The sequence below is a fragment of the Suncus etruscus genome, chromosome 1 (genome assembly GCF_024139225.1).
Source record: "Suncus etruscus isolate mSunEtr1 chromosome 1, mSunEtr1.pri.cur, whole genome shotgun sequence".
In the NCBI taxonomy this organism is placed as follows: domain Eukaryota; kingdom Metazoa; phylum Chordata; class Mammalia; order Eulipotyphla; family Soricidae; genus Suncus; species Suncus etruscus.
Genome location: NC_064848.1, coordinates 2,037,125 through 2,050,726, shown reverse-complemented (window position 1 = coordinate 2,050,726; position 13,602 = coordinate 2,037,125). Strand labels below are relative to the sequence as shown.

The 13,602-nt window shown below is 37.4% G+C and overlaps 1 protein-coding gene across 1 annotated transcript in view; it reads left to right on the top strand.

Moving 5' to 3' along the window:
• Positions 1 to 13,602, top strand: part of SCAPER (S-phase cyclin A associated protein in the ER) — a 390,328-nt gene that overhangs the window by 45,609 nt on the left and 331,117 nt on the right. The window contains 2 exon segments of the mRNA XM_049778585.1: positions 3,385 to 3,501; positions 5,821 to 5,981. Of these exon segments, the coding sequence (XP_049634542.1) occupies positions 3,385 to 3,501; positions 5,821 to 5,981 (278 nt within the window).

Below are 13,602 nucleotides of genomic sequence, written 5' to 3'. Positions count from 1 at the left end.
TGATAGTGACAGTAGCGAGTGCAAGGATTTATTCCAGACATGGATGATTCCAGAGGTGGATAATCTGCTGCATTTAGTGTCCTTTCCGTTATGTACAAAGGTAAGAGAACAGTGTTTTAATTCAGTAGCTTCTAACTGAAACCTGACCTCTCATGAGCTGAGCCAGGTTAATGGTGAAACCTTTTCATTTGTTGAGGGCTAGCCTGTCCCTTCCCCAGGACATGGCTTTAGGTCACTCTCAGTAGAGGGGAGCACCAGGGGAGATTCATCTTTGTGGAGTGGGTCAAAATGATATTTCTTAATGCACCAGCCCCACAGAGAGGCAGGTGTCCTAAGAGACAAATTCAGGCAGGCTTGATCCTCAGAAAAACAAGTCCAGGGAAACCATATGCGTTATTGTCATATTTTTTTATTTGTAAGGTAAATATTTGCGGTAAGTTTATTTAATACTTATTTTTTTTAATGGACGCTGTACTCATAGCTATTTGGTAAGTTGGACCTAGTTGTCTTTCTTGAAACCAAGAAATTTTATCTTTACCTGTGGCCATAGTTAGATTTGTGGGAGAGGGTTATGTTCCTTCGCTGGGCTGGACCAAACTCCTAATCTTCCTGCTGATTGAATTGGCTTTGCTGTTTCCTATGTCAAGGTAAGCAGAAGGAAGCAGGTTGAAGGAAATGACAAGATCAGGTGGCTTCTGTTGAAATGCCTTGCTTTAAAACCTGTCTTTTTCGGTGGTCCTGTGTTGGGAATTCAGGCTACATCCAATGGTGCTCAGAGCTTACTCCAGACTCTGGCTTAGGAATCACTCTTGGTAGTGCTTGGGGACCATTGATGATATTGGGGATTGAACCATGGTTTGGCTGTGTGTAAGATAAGTACCTTACCCCCTATATTATTAGAAGAACTGAACATGGCTGATAGAGAGGTTTATTTTCAGCACTAGTGATAATGGACATATAAAATTAAAAAGAAGAAAATAATATTTGCCAATACAAATTTTAAAACAAGATGCCAAATGTTGGCATAGTTGAACAGAAATAGGTATTCCTTGTCCAGTGGCATTATAATGTATTTCAACCTTTCTGAAAGAAGATTTGGCAGTATATTGGAGCTTTAGACTTCTGGGCCATCGAGAGATCTCGGAGAGCTCAGATCTAACAGGGAAATCCCATTAGACCCTTGGCACCATATAGTCCATTGAACACTGCTCGTAGGAAGCCCTGAGCTAGGTGTGGTCCATAAAACAAACAAAGCTTTAGGTTTTATTTGAATAATATTTTATCAGATTTCTTGTTTATTAGCCATAAATATTACTTTTTTGGGGGGAATTTTTGGGTCACACCCGGCAGCGCTCAGGGGTTATTCCTGGCTCTATGCTCAGAAATGGCTCCTGGCAGACTCGGGACCATATGGAATGCCGGGGATTTGAACCACTGACCTTCTGCATGGAAGGCGAACGCCTTACCTCCTTGCTATCTCTCTGGCCCCAAATATTACTTTTTTATGAGAAAAAAAAATCCCAGTTGTTAGATTGAATAGAGTGTGAAGTTGTTAAGCAGATTCTGGGACTTTATAGAGGTTTGAGGTGATAAAGATCATATAGAATTGTTGCTTGACTAAAACATTTTAGAAGAGATTCTGTCAAGTCATTAGTGTGGGGCCAGTGATGGAGTAGTATTTCCCCCCAGATTATGGTAAAAGAATCTTGACATTGTCTTGGGTGATGAAGAGTAGCAGAGGAAGTTAATCTGCTTAGTTACTGCTTATCAGCTTCCACTAGACTAGACAGAGTAAACTCTTCTCTGGAGCTGATGCAGAATGCTGTTCCAAACAAAAGGCAGAACCCTTTTTTGGATCCTCAATGTTGTTTTTGTTTTTATTTTAAATTAAGCTATGTTCAGCAGCTCGTTTTTGAGGATTGGGTGGGGAGCATACCCAGGGGTGGTCATGTATCACTCCTGGCAGGGATGGACCAGTGTGTCAATGTGTAAGGCAAGCACTCTACCTGCTTTGTTATTTCTCCAGCTCTTTAACAGCAGTTCTTAGTTGAGAAGCATAAATCACTTAAAAAATACTTAAGTGATAGAAGTAGATTTTATATATCTTCATGTGTTCTTTCATTCAACACATCATTTTCTTTCTGTCTTGATGTCAGTTTTGCATATAATTAGTTCTCAGATACAAAAAAGCTTGAATCAGTACTATTGACTTTTTAATGTGTGGGTTTCTTTTCTTTCTTTTTCTTTCTTTTCTTTTCTTTTTCTTCTTTCTTTCTTTCTTTCTTTCTTTTCTTTCTTTCTTTCTTTCTTTCTTTTTTTTCTTTCTTTCTTTCTTTCTTTCTTTCTTTCTTTCTTTCTTTCTTTCTTTTCTTTCTTTCTTCTTTCTTTCTCTTTCTTCTTTCTTTCTTTCTTTCTCTTTCTTTCTTTCTTTCTTTCTTTCTTTCTTTCTTTCTTTCTTTCTTTCTTTCTTCTTCTTCTTTCTTTCTTTCTTTCTTTCTTTCTTTCTTTCTTTCTCTTCTTCTCTTTCTTTCTTTCTCTCTCTCTCTTTCTTCTCTTTCTTTCTTTCTTTTCTTTCTTTCTTTCTTCTCTTTCTTCTTTCTTCTTCTCTTTCTTCTTTCTTTCTTTCTTTCTTTCTTTCTTCTTTCTTTCTTTCTTTCTTTCTTTCTTTCTTTCTCTTCTTCTTCCTTCCTTCCTTCCTTCCTTCCTCCTTCCTTCCTTCTTCTCTCTCTTCTTTCTTTCTTTTTTTCTTTCCTTCCTCCTTCCTTCCTTCCTTCTTCCTTCCTTCCTTCCTTCCTTCCTTCCTTCCTTCTTCCTTCCTTCCTTCCTTCCTTCCTTCCTTCCTTCCTCCTTCCTTCCTTCCTTCCTTCCTCCTCCCTCCCTCCCCCCCCTCCCTCCCTCCCTCCCTCCCTCCCTCCCTCCTTCCTTCCTTCCTTCCGTCCTTCCTTCCTTCCTTCCGTCCTTCCTTCCTTCCCTCTCTCTCTCTCTCTCTCCCTGCCTCCCTTCCTCCCTCCCTACTTCTTCCCTCCCTCCCTCCCTCCCTCCCTCCCTCCCTCCCTCCCTCCCTCCCTCCCTCCCCTCCTTTCTTCCTTAGTTTTTGGTTAAGCTGTTTAGAGGTATAGAGGATTTTAAACATTATTAATCTATCTCATGGTCCTTTCTAGGTTAAGTGGAATTATGTAGCTATGCTCTGGTGGGTGAAAAATCTTGCTCCATATTTCATCTGGGATTTCTTGCTGTGAATATGCTAAGCTTCATTTAAAACTGCTCTTGGAAAAAATAGTGACCGAATGTTTTTCATGGCTAAGAACTCAATGAAAAAATTTAGTCCCACTCATCTCCTCTCTTTCTCTGTGAATTTACTCTGCGATGTGCTTTCTTTGGCAGACCAACGTCACTGGCATGGGAAGTAAAGAAGATGTCTCCTGGACGTCACATGATTCCAAGTCCATCAACAGACAGAATAAGTGTCACATCAAATGCTCGAAGAAGCTTAAATTTTGGGTGAGATGAACTCCAAAAACTCATTAAGATTTCTAGTGTATTAAATTATTTTCTGTGGATAAGCATCTTACAGTATTACAAAACTGAAAAATCCATGTATATATTTGTATGAACATTTGAAATTGTTTGAACAAAAATTTGAAAATATTCACAATTTAACTTTTAGGAAATTTAAGACATTCAAATATTAGTAGAGGCCTGAGATTAAAACCTTCAAACATACTGTATACTGAGTGAGTCACAACAGAGATCTAAATACATCTATATCATGAAATATGTTATTATCTTGTATTACATTCCAATACATTATGACCCCATAACCTGATCTTATAATTGTTTTAGGTAGTTGTTCATTAAAGCAAATAGAAGAAAAGTTATAAAGAAAAAGTATATTTATGTTATCTTTAATATTTACTTAATTGATTTTCTGATGCTCTTTATATGATATTGACTTAAGTTAAGCCACTATCTTTTTATTTCCTTCTATTAAAAGGAAATTCTTTGAGTAATGTGTGTGGGTGTGTGTGCATGTGTTTGTTTGTGTTTGGGTATTAGGTCTTCCTGTCATATTTTCCATCATTTTTTTTTGCTGAGAGTATTTAGTGTATTCTTAAGCTTTTGAAGAGTAAGTTTGAGGTGCACAGAATATTGACTGAAAGTTTTCTGGGCTGGAGAATGAGTACAGGGGGTTAAAGCATTATCTTACATGTAGCCAACTCAGATATCTCTATCCCCTGACCACATAAATCCCCAAGAACTACTAGGGGTCGCTCCTAAGCAGTCAGGAGCTCCATCCCCAGGTTCCATTCCTACCCGTCCTCCCCCAAGTCTTTCTTTTGTTTGAATATGCCCTTTCATGTTTTGTCTATCATTTGTGATGAGAAATTAGCTCTTACTCTTATTATTATTTTTTTAATGAAATGCTTTGCTTTTATTTTGCTGCTTCCAAGACTCTCTCTTCAGGAGCTGGGATGTGGTCAGCAGTAGAGCATTTTCTTTCTTGTTTAAAATAATTACATTATTTAATTGAATTATAGTGAGATACACAGTTACAGAGTTGCTCATAATTGAGTTTCTGTTTTGCATCGTCTAACATCCTTCACTAGTGCACATTTCTCGCCACCAGTCTCCTTCCTGCTCTCTCCCCCCAACCTTCCTCTGCCTGCCTCTGTGGCAGACATTTTTCTCTCTCTCTTTTTTAGATATTGTGGCTTATAATATTGTTACTGAAGTGGTATTATGCATATCATTTTACCTCCTTTCAGCACGAAGTTCTTGTCCAGAATGATCATTTATAACTATCTTTGTCATAGTGGTCCCTTCTCTTCCCTAATTGCATTTCCCACTATTTGTGGCAAGCTTCATACCTTAGACTGGTCCTCCTGACCCTTGTCTCTATTGTCTTTGGGTATTACTACACAAAAGCAGAAGTTTTGGCTTCTTTATATCCCACAAATAAGTGTAATCATTTTATGTTTGTGTTCTATATCTATATTTGTATCATTCTATATCTAGTCCTCTCCCTCTGATTTATTTCACATTAATGGTTTGACTAGTATGTGAGTTTATATATAAAATGCTTAGGATGATATCTCATTTGTAAAATACATGCAAGTATGAATTGCATAAGTTTCTGTTATTTAAATAAGCATTCATTTTGCTTAGGGATAAATTAGGTAAAATTATTAAGATGTGAACATGTTGTGTGTAGAAAAAAAGGTATGTAAATAATGAGATCCACAGATGTTGGGTTGGAAACCCCAAATATGTTCCATAATTTTATTCTCCTTTAAGTTGAGATATTATTAAAGTATTACAGAATTTCAAGAGTATAGCTTTACACCTCTTTGTGGGCCTGGTTTCACTGCATACTTCCTTTACCGCCAAATTTTCTTTGTCATCACTTGCCCAAAAGATTCCTCAATTTATTCCTTCATTTAAAAAAAGTTAATGCCTCATCATGAATCAGATATAATATTTGTAGTTAATGTAAGAAAAATATACAGGGGCTATAGAGAGGTGCTATAGGTAAGGTGCTCATTTGCCTTGCAAGCAACTGATGCAGGTTGATTCTATTACCACATAGGTGAACCCTGAACCTGCCAGGAGTGGTCTCTAAGAGCCAGGAATGGTTTGAATACCAGCTGGTGTGACCCCCAAACAAATACAAACAAAAATATACAAAAAAAAGGTCTGTTTTAATAGTCCTGCATCAGTGTATCCACAAATTAACATACATCATCATCATAATTTTTCTTTTTATTATTGTTAAAGCTGTTATTCTAAATGGGTATTTGAGTGCATTCTTCTTCTTTATAGGGGTTCACCTGGCACAGTGGCTGCTCCCCGACTGGCTCCCACTGGTGTCAGTTGGGCTGACAAGGTAAAGGCTCATCACACGGCCTCTGTTGCTTCTTCAGACTCGGTCTCTACTCAGTCTTGCCCACCAGTGACAATGCAGAAGGCTTCACGCAGAAATGGCAAGTGACTTTAAACCAGTCCATTCATATAGAAGATAAGTGGTTTATGTATGGAGATGTGCTTTTTTAAAAAGTTGGAGCTGATAGTATTATATATTTATTTTCTTGCATCGTTGTATGTGAAATTAATTAGTTAAAAATCATACATTTTTAAAAACAGAAGTCAACATTTCAGCTCTGTAGTCTCAGGTTTGACTTGTGTAAACACTAAAAGGATGATTTCCTTGTCAGTTCATTTGTAAGATCTTTTATAACTCTTATAACTCTACAGAGCAACTAAATGGGTTCCTCTAGCTTCTAGGAGTATCCACTTTCAACAAACATGTCTTTGCTTTTATTAATGTCTTATTATTATTTTGATTTTGACACATTATAGAAACACTGGCTCACAACAATCTTCTCTCTCTTTTGGAGCCATTGTCATAAATATATGAGTTCTTATTATCTATCTAGACTATATTCCATTAGAATTTTCTTTAAAAATGTGCCTATATTGAAATCCATGGTAGATTTTTATACATATGTAGATGCTGATATTTTAAAATAATGGCAGTAATAGTGAATATATGTTATAAGTTATAGTACAGTTTGAGGAAAAAATTTTTTAAATCAGAGATCCCTTTGTAGCTTTTTGGTTAAAAAAATGTTCTACTGGGCAAAACAAAGGCACCATCACCTTTGCTTTATGAAAATGCATTACTTTTCCATTTTAATCTGATTAAGTTATATTGATTTATATATATTCTTTTTATTTTTTGGTTCTTGGGCCACACCCAGCAGTGCTCAGGGATTACTCCTGGCTGTCTGCTCAGAAATGGCTCCTGGTAGGCACGGGGGACCACATGGGACACCAGGATTCAAACCAACCACCTTTGGTCCTGGATCGGCTGCTTGCAAGGCAAACGCCACTGTGCTATCTCTCTGGGCCCAATTTATATATATTCTTGTTTCACTCGATAAACTGTTCTTGGTTTCTTTAGACAGACTGAGCATTAGAACATTGAGAGAAGGCATGAGATTAGTGTGAAGAAAGGCAATTTCTGTGTGTTGAAAGATTCTGAGTGAAATATGATAAAAATTAATATCTCAAAAAGCGTTGAAGGAGGACTGGAGAGATGGCACAGCGGTAAGGCATTTGCCTTAGACACAGAAGGATGGTGGTTCGAATCCCGGCATCTCATATGGTCCCCCAAGCCTGCCAGGAGCAATTTCTGAGTATAAAGCCAGGAATAACCCTGTATAGCCAGAAATAATCCCTGAACACTGCCGGGTGTGACCCAAACCCCACCCCCCCCCCAAAAAAAAATAAAAAAGCATTGAAGGAACCATAGAAGTGTCTTACTGGGATTTTGTCTAAAGCAGTGTTCTTATTTAGTCATGACTTAGACCTATATGATAGAGATAAAAATAATAGATCTTGATTATAACAAAACTTAAAAATAACTTGGTTTCACAAGCACTATTCTGAACAACCTCTGAGCACAGAAGTAAACAAGAGTAGCTCCTGAGAACCATCAGGTATCTCCCCAAAAGAAAAACAAAATAACAATAAACCAAAAATAACCTGTTACTTTATCAGGAAATTTTGGCTCTGTTTTGGAGTTTCAGTTACACTGTTATTCACAGTTGGATTATGGAATATAGTTTAAATAATTTGTAAAATGACAACTATAGCACTAACATTTGTTATATTTTATAAAAACAATTTTTGTTCCAGATGACAGGTTTAGCACATTCATTTGCTTTGCTCTTTCCCTAAACTAACTACAGTGACATAAAATGATTTAAAATTGAACTTAATGTAAAAGGGACAAAAGGAGAGGTGAATGAATTTATTATTTGGAAGAAGAAAATAGAGGCAAGATAGGGTTTGTGAGGTGAGTGATGGCCACTTTGGTGGTGGGGGTAGGGTTGACCCGCCTTCTATGTTAAGAATTGTCCTAAATCTGCTCCACTCTTCTCAACATTGAACTCAGCACTGAACTACAAAAATAATGCAAGTTTATTTCTGGAAAAGATATTAAATTTGGAGACAAAGAGAGTATATAGTGGTTAAGGTGCTTGTCTTGCACTTGTCTAACCCTGCTTAATTCCCAGCACTATATGCAGTTCCCTGGGTAATCCCTGAGTTTAGAGTCAGGAACACATCCCTGAACACAGCGAGGTTTTACACAAAACACCCAAAATAAAATGAATTAAAGATAAAAAATCTTGGGGCCGGAGAGATAGCATGGAGGTAAGGCATTTGCCTTGTATGTAGAAGGACGGTAGTTCAAATCCTAAACAATATGTGAATATATATTCGAATCCCGGCATCCCATATGGTCCCCTGTGCCTGCCAGGGGTGATTTCTGAGCGTAGAGCCAGGAGTAACACCTGAGCACTGCCAGGTGTGACCCCAAAACCAAAAAAAAAATTTTTTTGTGTCCGACCTGAAGGATGAATCATAGTCACAGTAGAAGTTAGGAGTACAATATTGAAAACTTTTTATGCAAGTCTATAATGGTGAATATTGAGACCTCATATGCTTGCTTCCCAGTCTCAACTACTGAATGCTAGTTTCCCTGGTCAGGAGACACCCCCACCTCCCAACCCCCACATGAAGCATGGACAGATCTGACATGCAGGAAGGGATAGTAGTCTTCAAAGCCTCTATTGAAATAGAAAAAGTTGTTTTTGCTTGCTTTTTAAATCTTTGTTGTCTTTTATTTTGGGGGGGAGGGTATGGGTCACACCAGTGGTGCTCAGGGATTACTCCTGGCTCTGTGCTCAGAAATCACTCTTGGCAGGCTCGGGGGACCGTATGGGATGCTGGGATTCAAACCACCATCCTTCTGCATGCAAGGCAAACACCCTACTTCCATATATCTCTCTGGTCCTTCATTTATTTATTTTTTTTTAAAAAAATTTTGGAGGGGAAGGGGCCTCTCACATATTGTTTAGAGGTTTAGGAGCCATTTCTAACACTACTTGTTCAATCAAGCCAGTGATTCTAGTGGTTTAGTGTTTGGTCCTAGGAATGCTTGTATCCTACAACACTGGGGACAACCAAGGCTACCAAGTAGTGTTTGGAGGTCTCCAGGACTACACCTGGTGATGCTTGAGGGCTTCCATGACTACAACTGGTGATACTTACGAAGCCATTTGATGCCAGGGATGGGGCATGGCACATGTAAGGTATGCACAGTAACTTCCATACTCTCTCCCTTATCTACTATATAGACTTCTATACCCAGCACAAATACCCTTAAAAGTGAGGGTTTAGGTAGGGCATTTGTCTTGCACGCAGCTGACTCAGGAAGGACCTGGGTTCGATTGCAGGCATCCTATATGGATCCCTGAGCCTGCCAGGAACAATTTCAGAGGGCAGAGCCAGGAGTAACTTGGAGCACCACTGGGTGTGTCCCCCCAAAAGTGGGGGTTAAAGATAATTTTATTTGAGTAAAAACTCAGATAATTTAAAACCATCAGACCCTTATAGTAAAAGAAATACTGCAATTTTCAGGTAGGTACAAACCTACGTGACAGAATGAAAATGCTTAGAATAACTCTATGAAAACAGTAGTTATGTTTGAAATATGACATCTGTGAAATTTAAGATATTGAAATATTCATGACAGGAATTCAAAAGACAGATGAGCAAATCTGTTGTATTGGAATAACTTCAAAAGAAGAAAAGGAGAAGAAATTTAAATGATATAATTAAAAATGTTGTAATATGTTCAAAGTAATGTAAGTTTATCAATCCATACATCTAACTATAAAACTTAAATTTTAGAGTATTATGGGACTAGCATTAAAAGTAAAGCCAAATTTCTTGCTTATAAGAGATACTTTTTATGGGCCTGGAGAGATAGCACAGCGGTGTTTGCCTTGCAAGCAGCCGATCCAGGACCAAAGGTGGTTGGTTCGAATCCCGGTGTCCATATGTACCCCCGTGCCTGCCAGGACTATTTCGTGAGGCTGACAGCCAGAAGTAACCCCTGAGCACTGCCGGGTATGGCCCAAAAACCAAAAAAAAAAAATAAAAAAAAAAAAAAAAAAGAGATATTTTATGTGAATATTTAGTATAAAAAAAATAAGAAAAAGGACGGGGCTGGAGAGTAGCATAGAGATAGGACATTTTGCCTTCTATTCAGATGGACAGAGTTTCGAATCCTGGCATCCCGTACAGTCCCCCCGAGCCTACCAGGAGCAGTTTCTGAGCATTGAGCCATAACCCGAGCATTGCTGGGTGTGACCCAAAAACCAAAAAATAAAAAAAATAAATAAATAAAAAATCTTAAAAATAAAAAAGGAAAAAGATGTTCTGTTCATATCCAATTCAAGTTATTGCTCTAATACTCTACGAAGTATACAACGTAATTTAGAGAAATATATTTTAAATAGATAAAATTTTAAAATGATTAGTGGGAGGTTTTGACAGATTTACAAAACTAAACTTTTATATATGTAACAAAAATAGATGGAAAGGGGGACGGAGAGATGGCATGGAGGTAAGGCATTTTGCCTTTCGTGCAGAAGGACGGTGGTTTGAATCCCGGCATCCATATGGTTCGCCGTGCCTGCCAGGGGCGATTTCTGAGCATAGGAGCCAGGAGGAACCCCTGAGCACTGCCAGGGGTGTGACCCAAAAACCAAAAAACCAAAAACCAAAAAAAAAAAAAAAAAGATGGAAAGAAAACAGTGTGTCTGTAATGATGCTGGGAGGTTTTGACATACTGTCCTAACAATCATTAATAAACGTAGATTAAAATCAATGAAGGTGTAAAATATCTGAATACCTCGATGAAAGAATTTGGCATGATTGATTGGCCTAACAAGACATACTTTCTTTTCATTCTTTTTCTTTTTATGATTCAGTGTGCAAACTTTCTCTGATATGCCTTCTGTTGATACTAATCCTCCATCCTATGATCTAATTATGTTTCTTTAGATTTTAATTTCTATTTAAAATTGTGTAGGCCTGAAAGGACAAATATCTAAACTATTTGAGGGTTCTTAACTATTTGGGAGAGTTTTAAAGCTTTTTGCTGGTTTTTGAGTTTTTTAGTACCTTCTTAATACTAAAATCAGATGTTTATCATTGTGTATTAAACTTTGTAGATAGCCGTACTCTGAAAGAATTAATTTTTGTGTTGTAAATAAGAGAAAAAGGAATATCACCTTAATCCTGTCACAGCTCAGTGTGAAGTTTTATTGAAGCTGCTATATTTTAGTTATGTTTTAATGTCTTTTGGGTTCTCACTGAAAATACTGGGATGTTTGCCAAGGCCACTACATTCCTGAATTTCAGTTTTGTTTCCTTAGCACTCAACAGTTGCTACAAGTCTTCATCTAGCTCATTAGCATCCCAGCTGTATGCTTTCTGCTGGGTGTCTTGGAGTCTTGCCCTGTATATACAAAGCTTAACAGTTATCAGACTTCTTAAGGGAAGATTGAATACAGATTTTTTTTTTCTTTTTTTTTGTTTTTGGGCCCACACCCGGCAGTGCCCGGGGTTTACTCCTGGCTGTCTGCTCAGAATAGCTCCTGGCAGGCACGGGGGACAATATGGGACACCGGGATTCGAACCAACAAACCTTGGTCCTGGATGGGCTGCTTGCAAGGCAAACGCCGCTGGGCTATCTCTCCGGGCCCCAGATGTTTTTTTTCTAATTCTCGCAATTCTCTCTCTCCTCTAGCTTTAGATTCTTTGAACTCTAGTATCTGCCTTGGCTAGCATGGCCTGCTAGGTGTCTGCTAGCAGTCACATGCTTTGCACTGTGAATTACTGATGTCTTTATGGAAAATTTTGGGGTGAAGGTGGACCTCACATAATTGACTCTGTTTTTTTGCACTTAATTATGGCCCCTCAAACCGTACCTGTATTGATACCCTTCATTGCCTTTAAATAGTTTATATATTTATTTTGTCTTGCTTCTACTGTGTTTGACATGAAGAGGGTTAATATTTATATAGGCTACTTTGTCATGATGGAAAATCTGAATACTGATTCAAGCACTCATTGAACCGTATGTGGTAATGGATCTGCTGATTCATTTAAACCAGTTTTCAAAACATTTCAGTTCACCTGAAGTTATTTTCTTGGAATATAGGATAATTAAATTAGAAACAAACTACAAAAATATACTGCAAAATAAATTTCACAGTGCATGTAGTTCTTAAATTTGGAATAAATTTTTGAATAATGTTCAAATAAAATAACGTATGACATTAAAATGAGAAAATATGAATTAAATGAACATTATTAAGATCTTTTGGTCTAAGGGTAAAGCTTTACTTTGAGGAAAGTTTCTAGCCTTAGTTTCATACAGTAAGAAATTAAAAAACCTAAAATTCATACTGTCTCTTTACCTTAAGTTATTTAGAGAACTACAAGGTAAACAAACACAAGGAACATGGAAGAAAAGAAAATAGATTGGTGAGGGTGAGTGTATAACAATATTAAAGCACTTACTTGCCTTACATGTGTGAGGTCCTGGTTCCATCCCCAACATAGAAAAATAAAAAATAAAGTTAGGATATATATATATATATATGAAAATAGAGAAAAATCAATACATCCTAGAGATAGTTATTTAGACCCACCCAAAATTTAAGAATTTAAATTCTATTGATAAAAATGAAGAAGCCAGAATCATATTTAATCATGGAATGAAAATAGGGGCATCATGAGGGAGATGGATCAGCAGTCTGTTCCCACACTGTGGTAGAGATAGCACAGATAGGTAAAAGTTAATAGGATGATATGGATAATACTATTGAATTGTACTAAATGTAAAAATTTAGAAGAAATTCTTAGAAAAGCACAATACAACAAAAATGTGCAAGACAACAATTAGAAAACTTTGAAGGAATTTTATTTAATTTATTAAATTTTTTAAAATTGAATCACTGTGAAATAGTTACAAAGTTAATGATTGAATTTCAGCCATATAATGTCCAACACCCATCCCTTCACATTTCCTTTCACCTTTATCCTCAGTTTCTGTCCTGCCCTTCCCCTTCCCCTCTCCCCTTCTTGCCTCTATGGTAGATATTTTTTTCTCTCCTTCTCTCTCTTTCTCTCGCTCTCATTCTTCATGAAGGAATTATAAACTGAGTCTGTCATGAAACATATTCCCATGAAGTTAATTCCAAGTATAAGATGGCTTTCATTTTAAATTTTCCCAAACATTTTAAGTAAAAACAAGATCAATCTTAGAGAAACTTTCTGAAAATAAAGTATTGTCCCATACCTTATGATGAATGCCAACATGGCCAATCTTTTTTTTTTTTTTTTTTTTTTTTTGGTTTTTGGGTCACACCCGGCAGTGCTCAGGGGTTACTCCTGGCTGTCTGCTCAGAAATAGCTCCTGGCAGGCACGGGGGACCATATGGGACACCGGGATTCGAACCAACCACCTTTGGTCCTGGATCGGCTGCTTGCAAGGCAAACACCACTGTGCTATCTCTCCGGGCCCAACATGGCCAATCTTAATATGAAAATCTAACAAAACTATTTCAATGAAACAGAACATTTTCTCCTGAGCGTTATGGAAGTTCTTAAATAAAGATCAAGTAGATAGTTCAAAGTGCTGGAACATGGGCATTGAATGCTCCAGACCCTCCATGAATT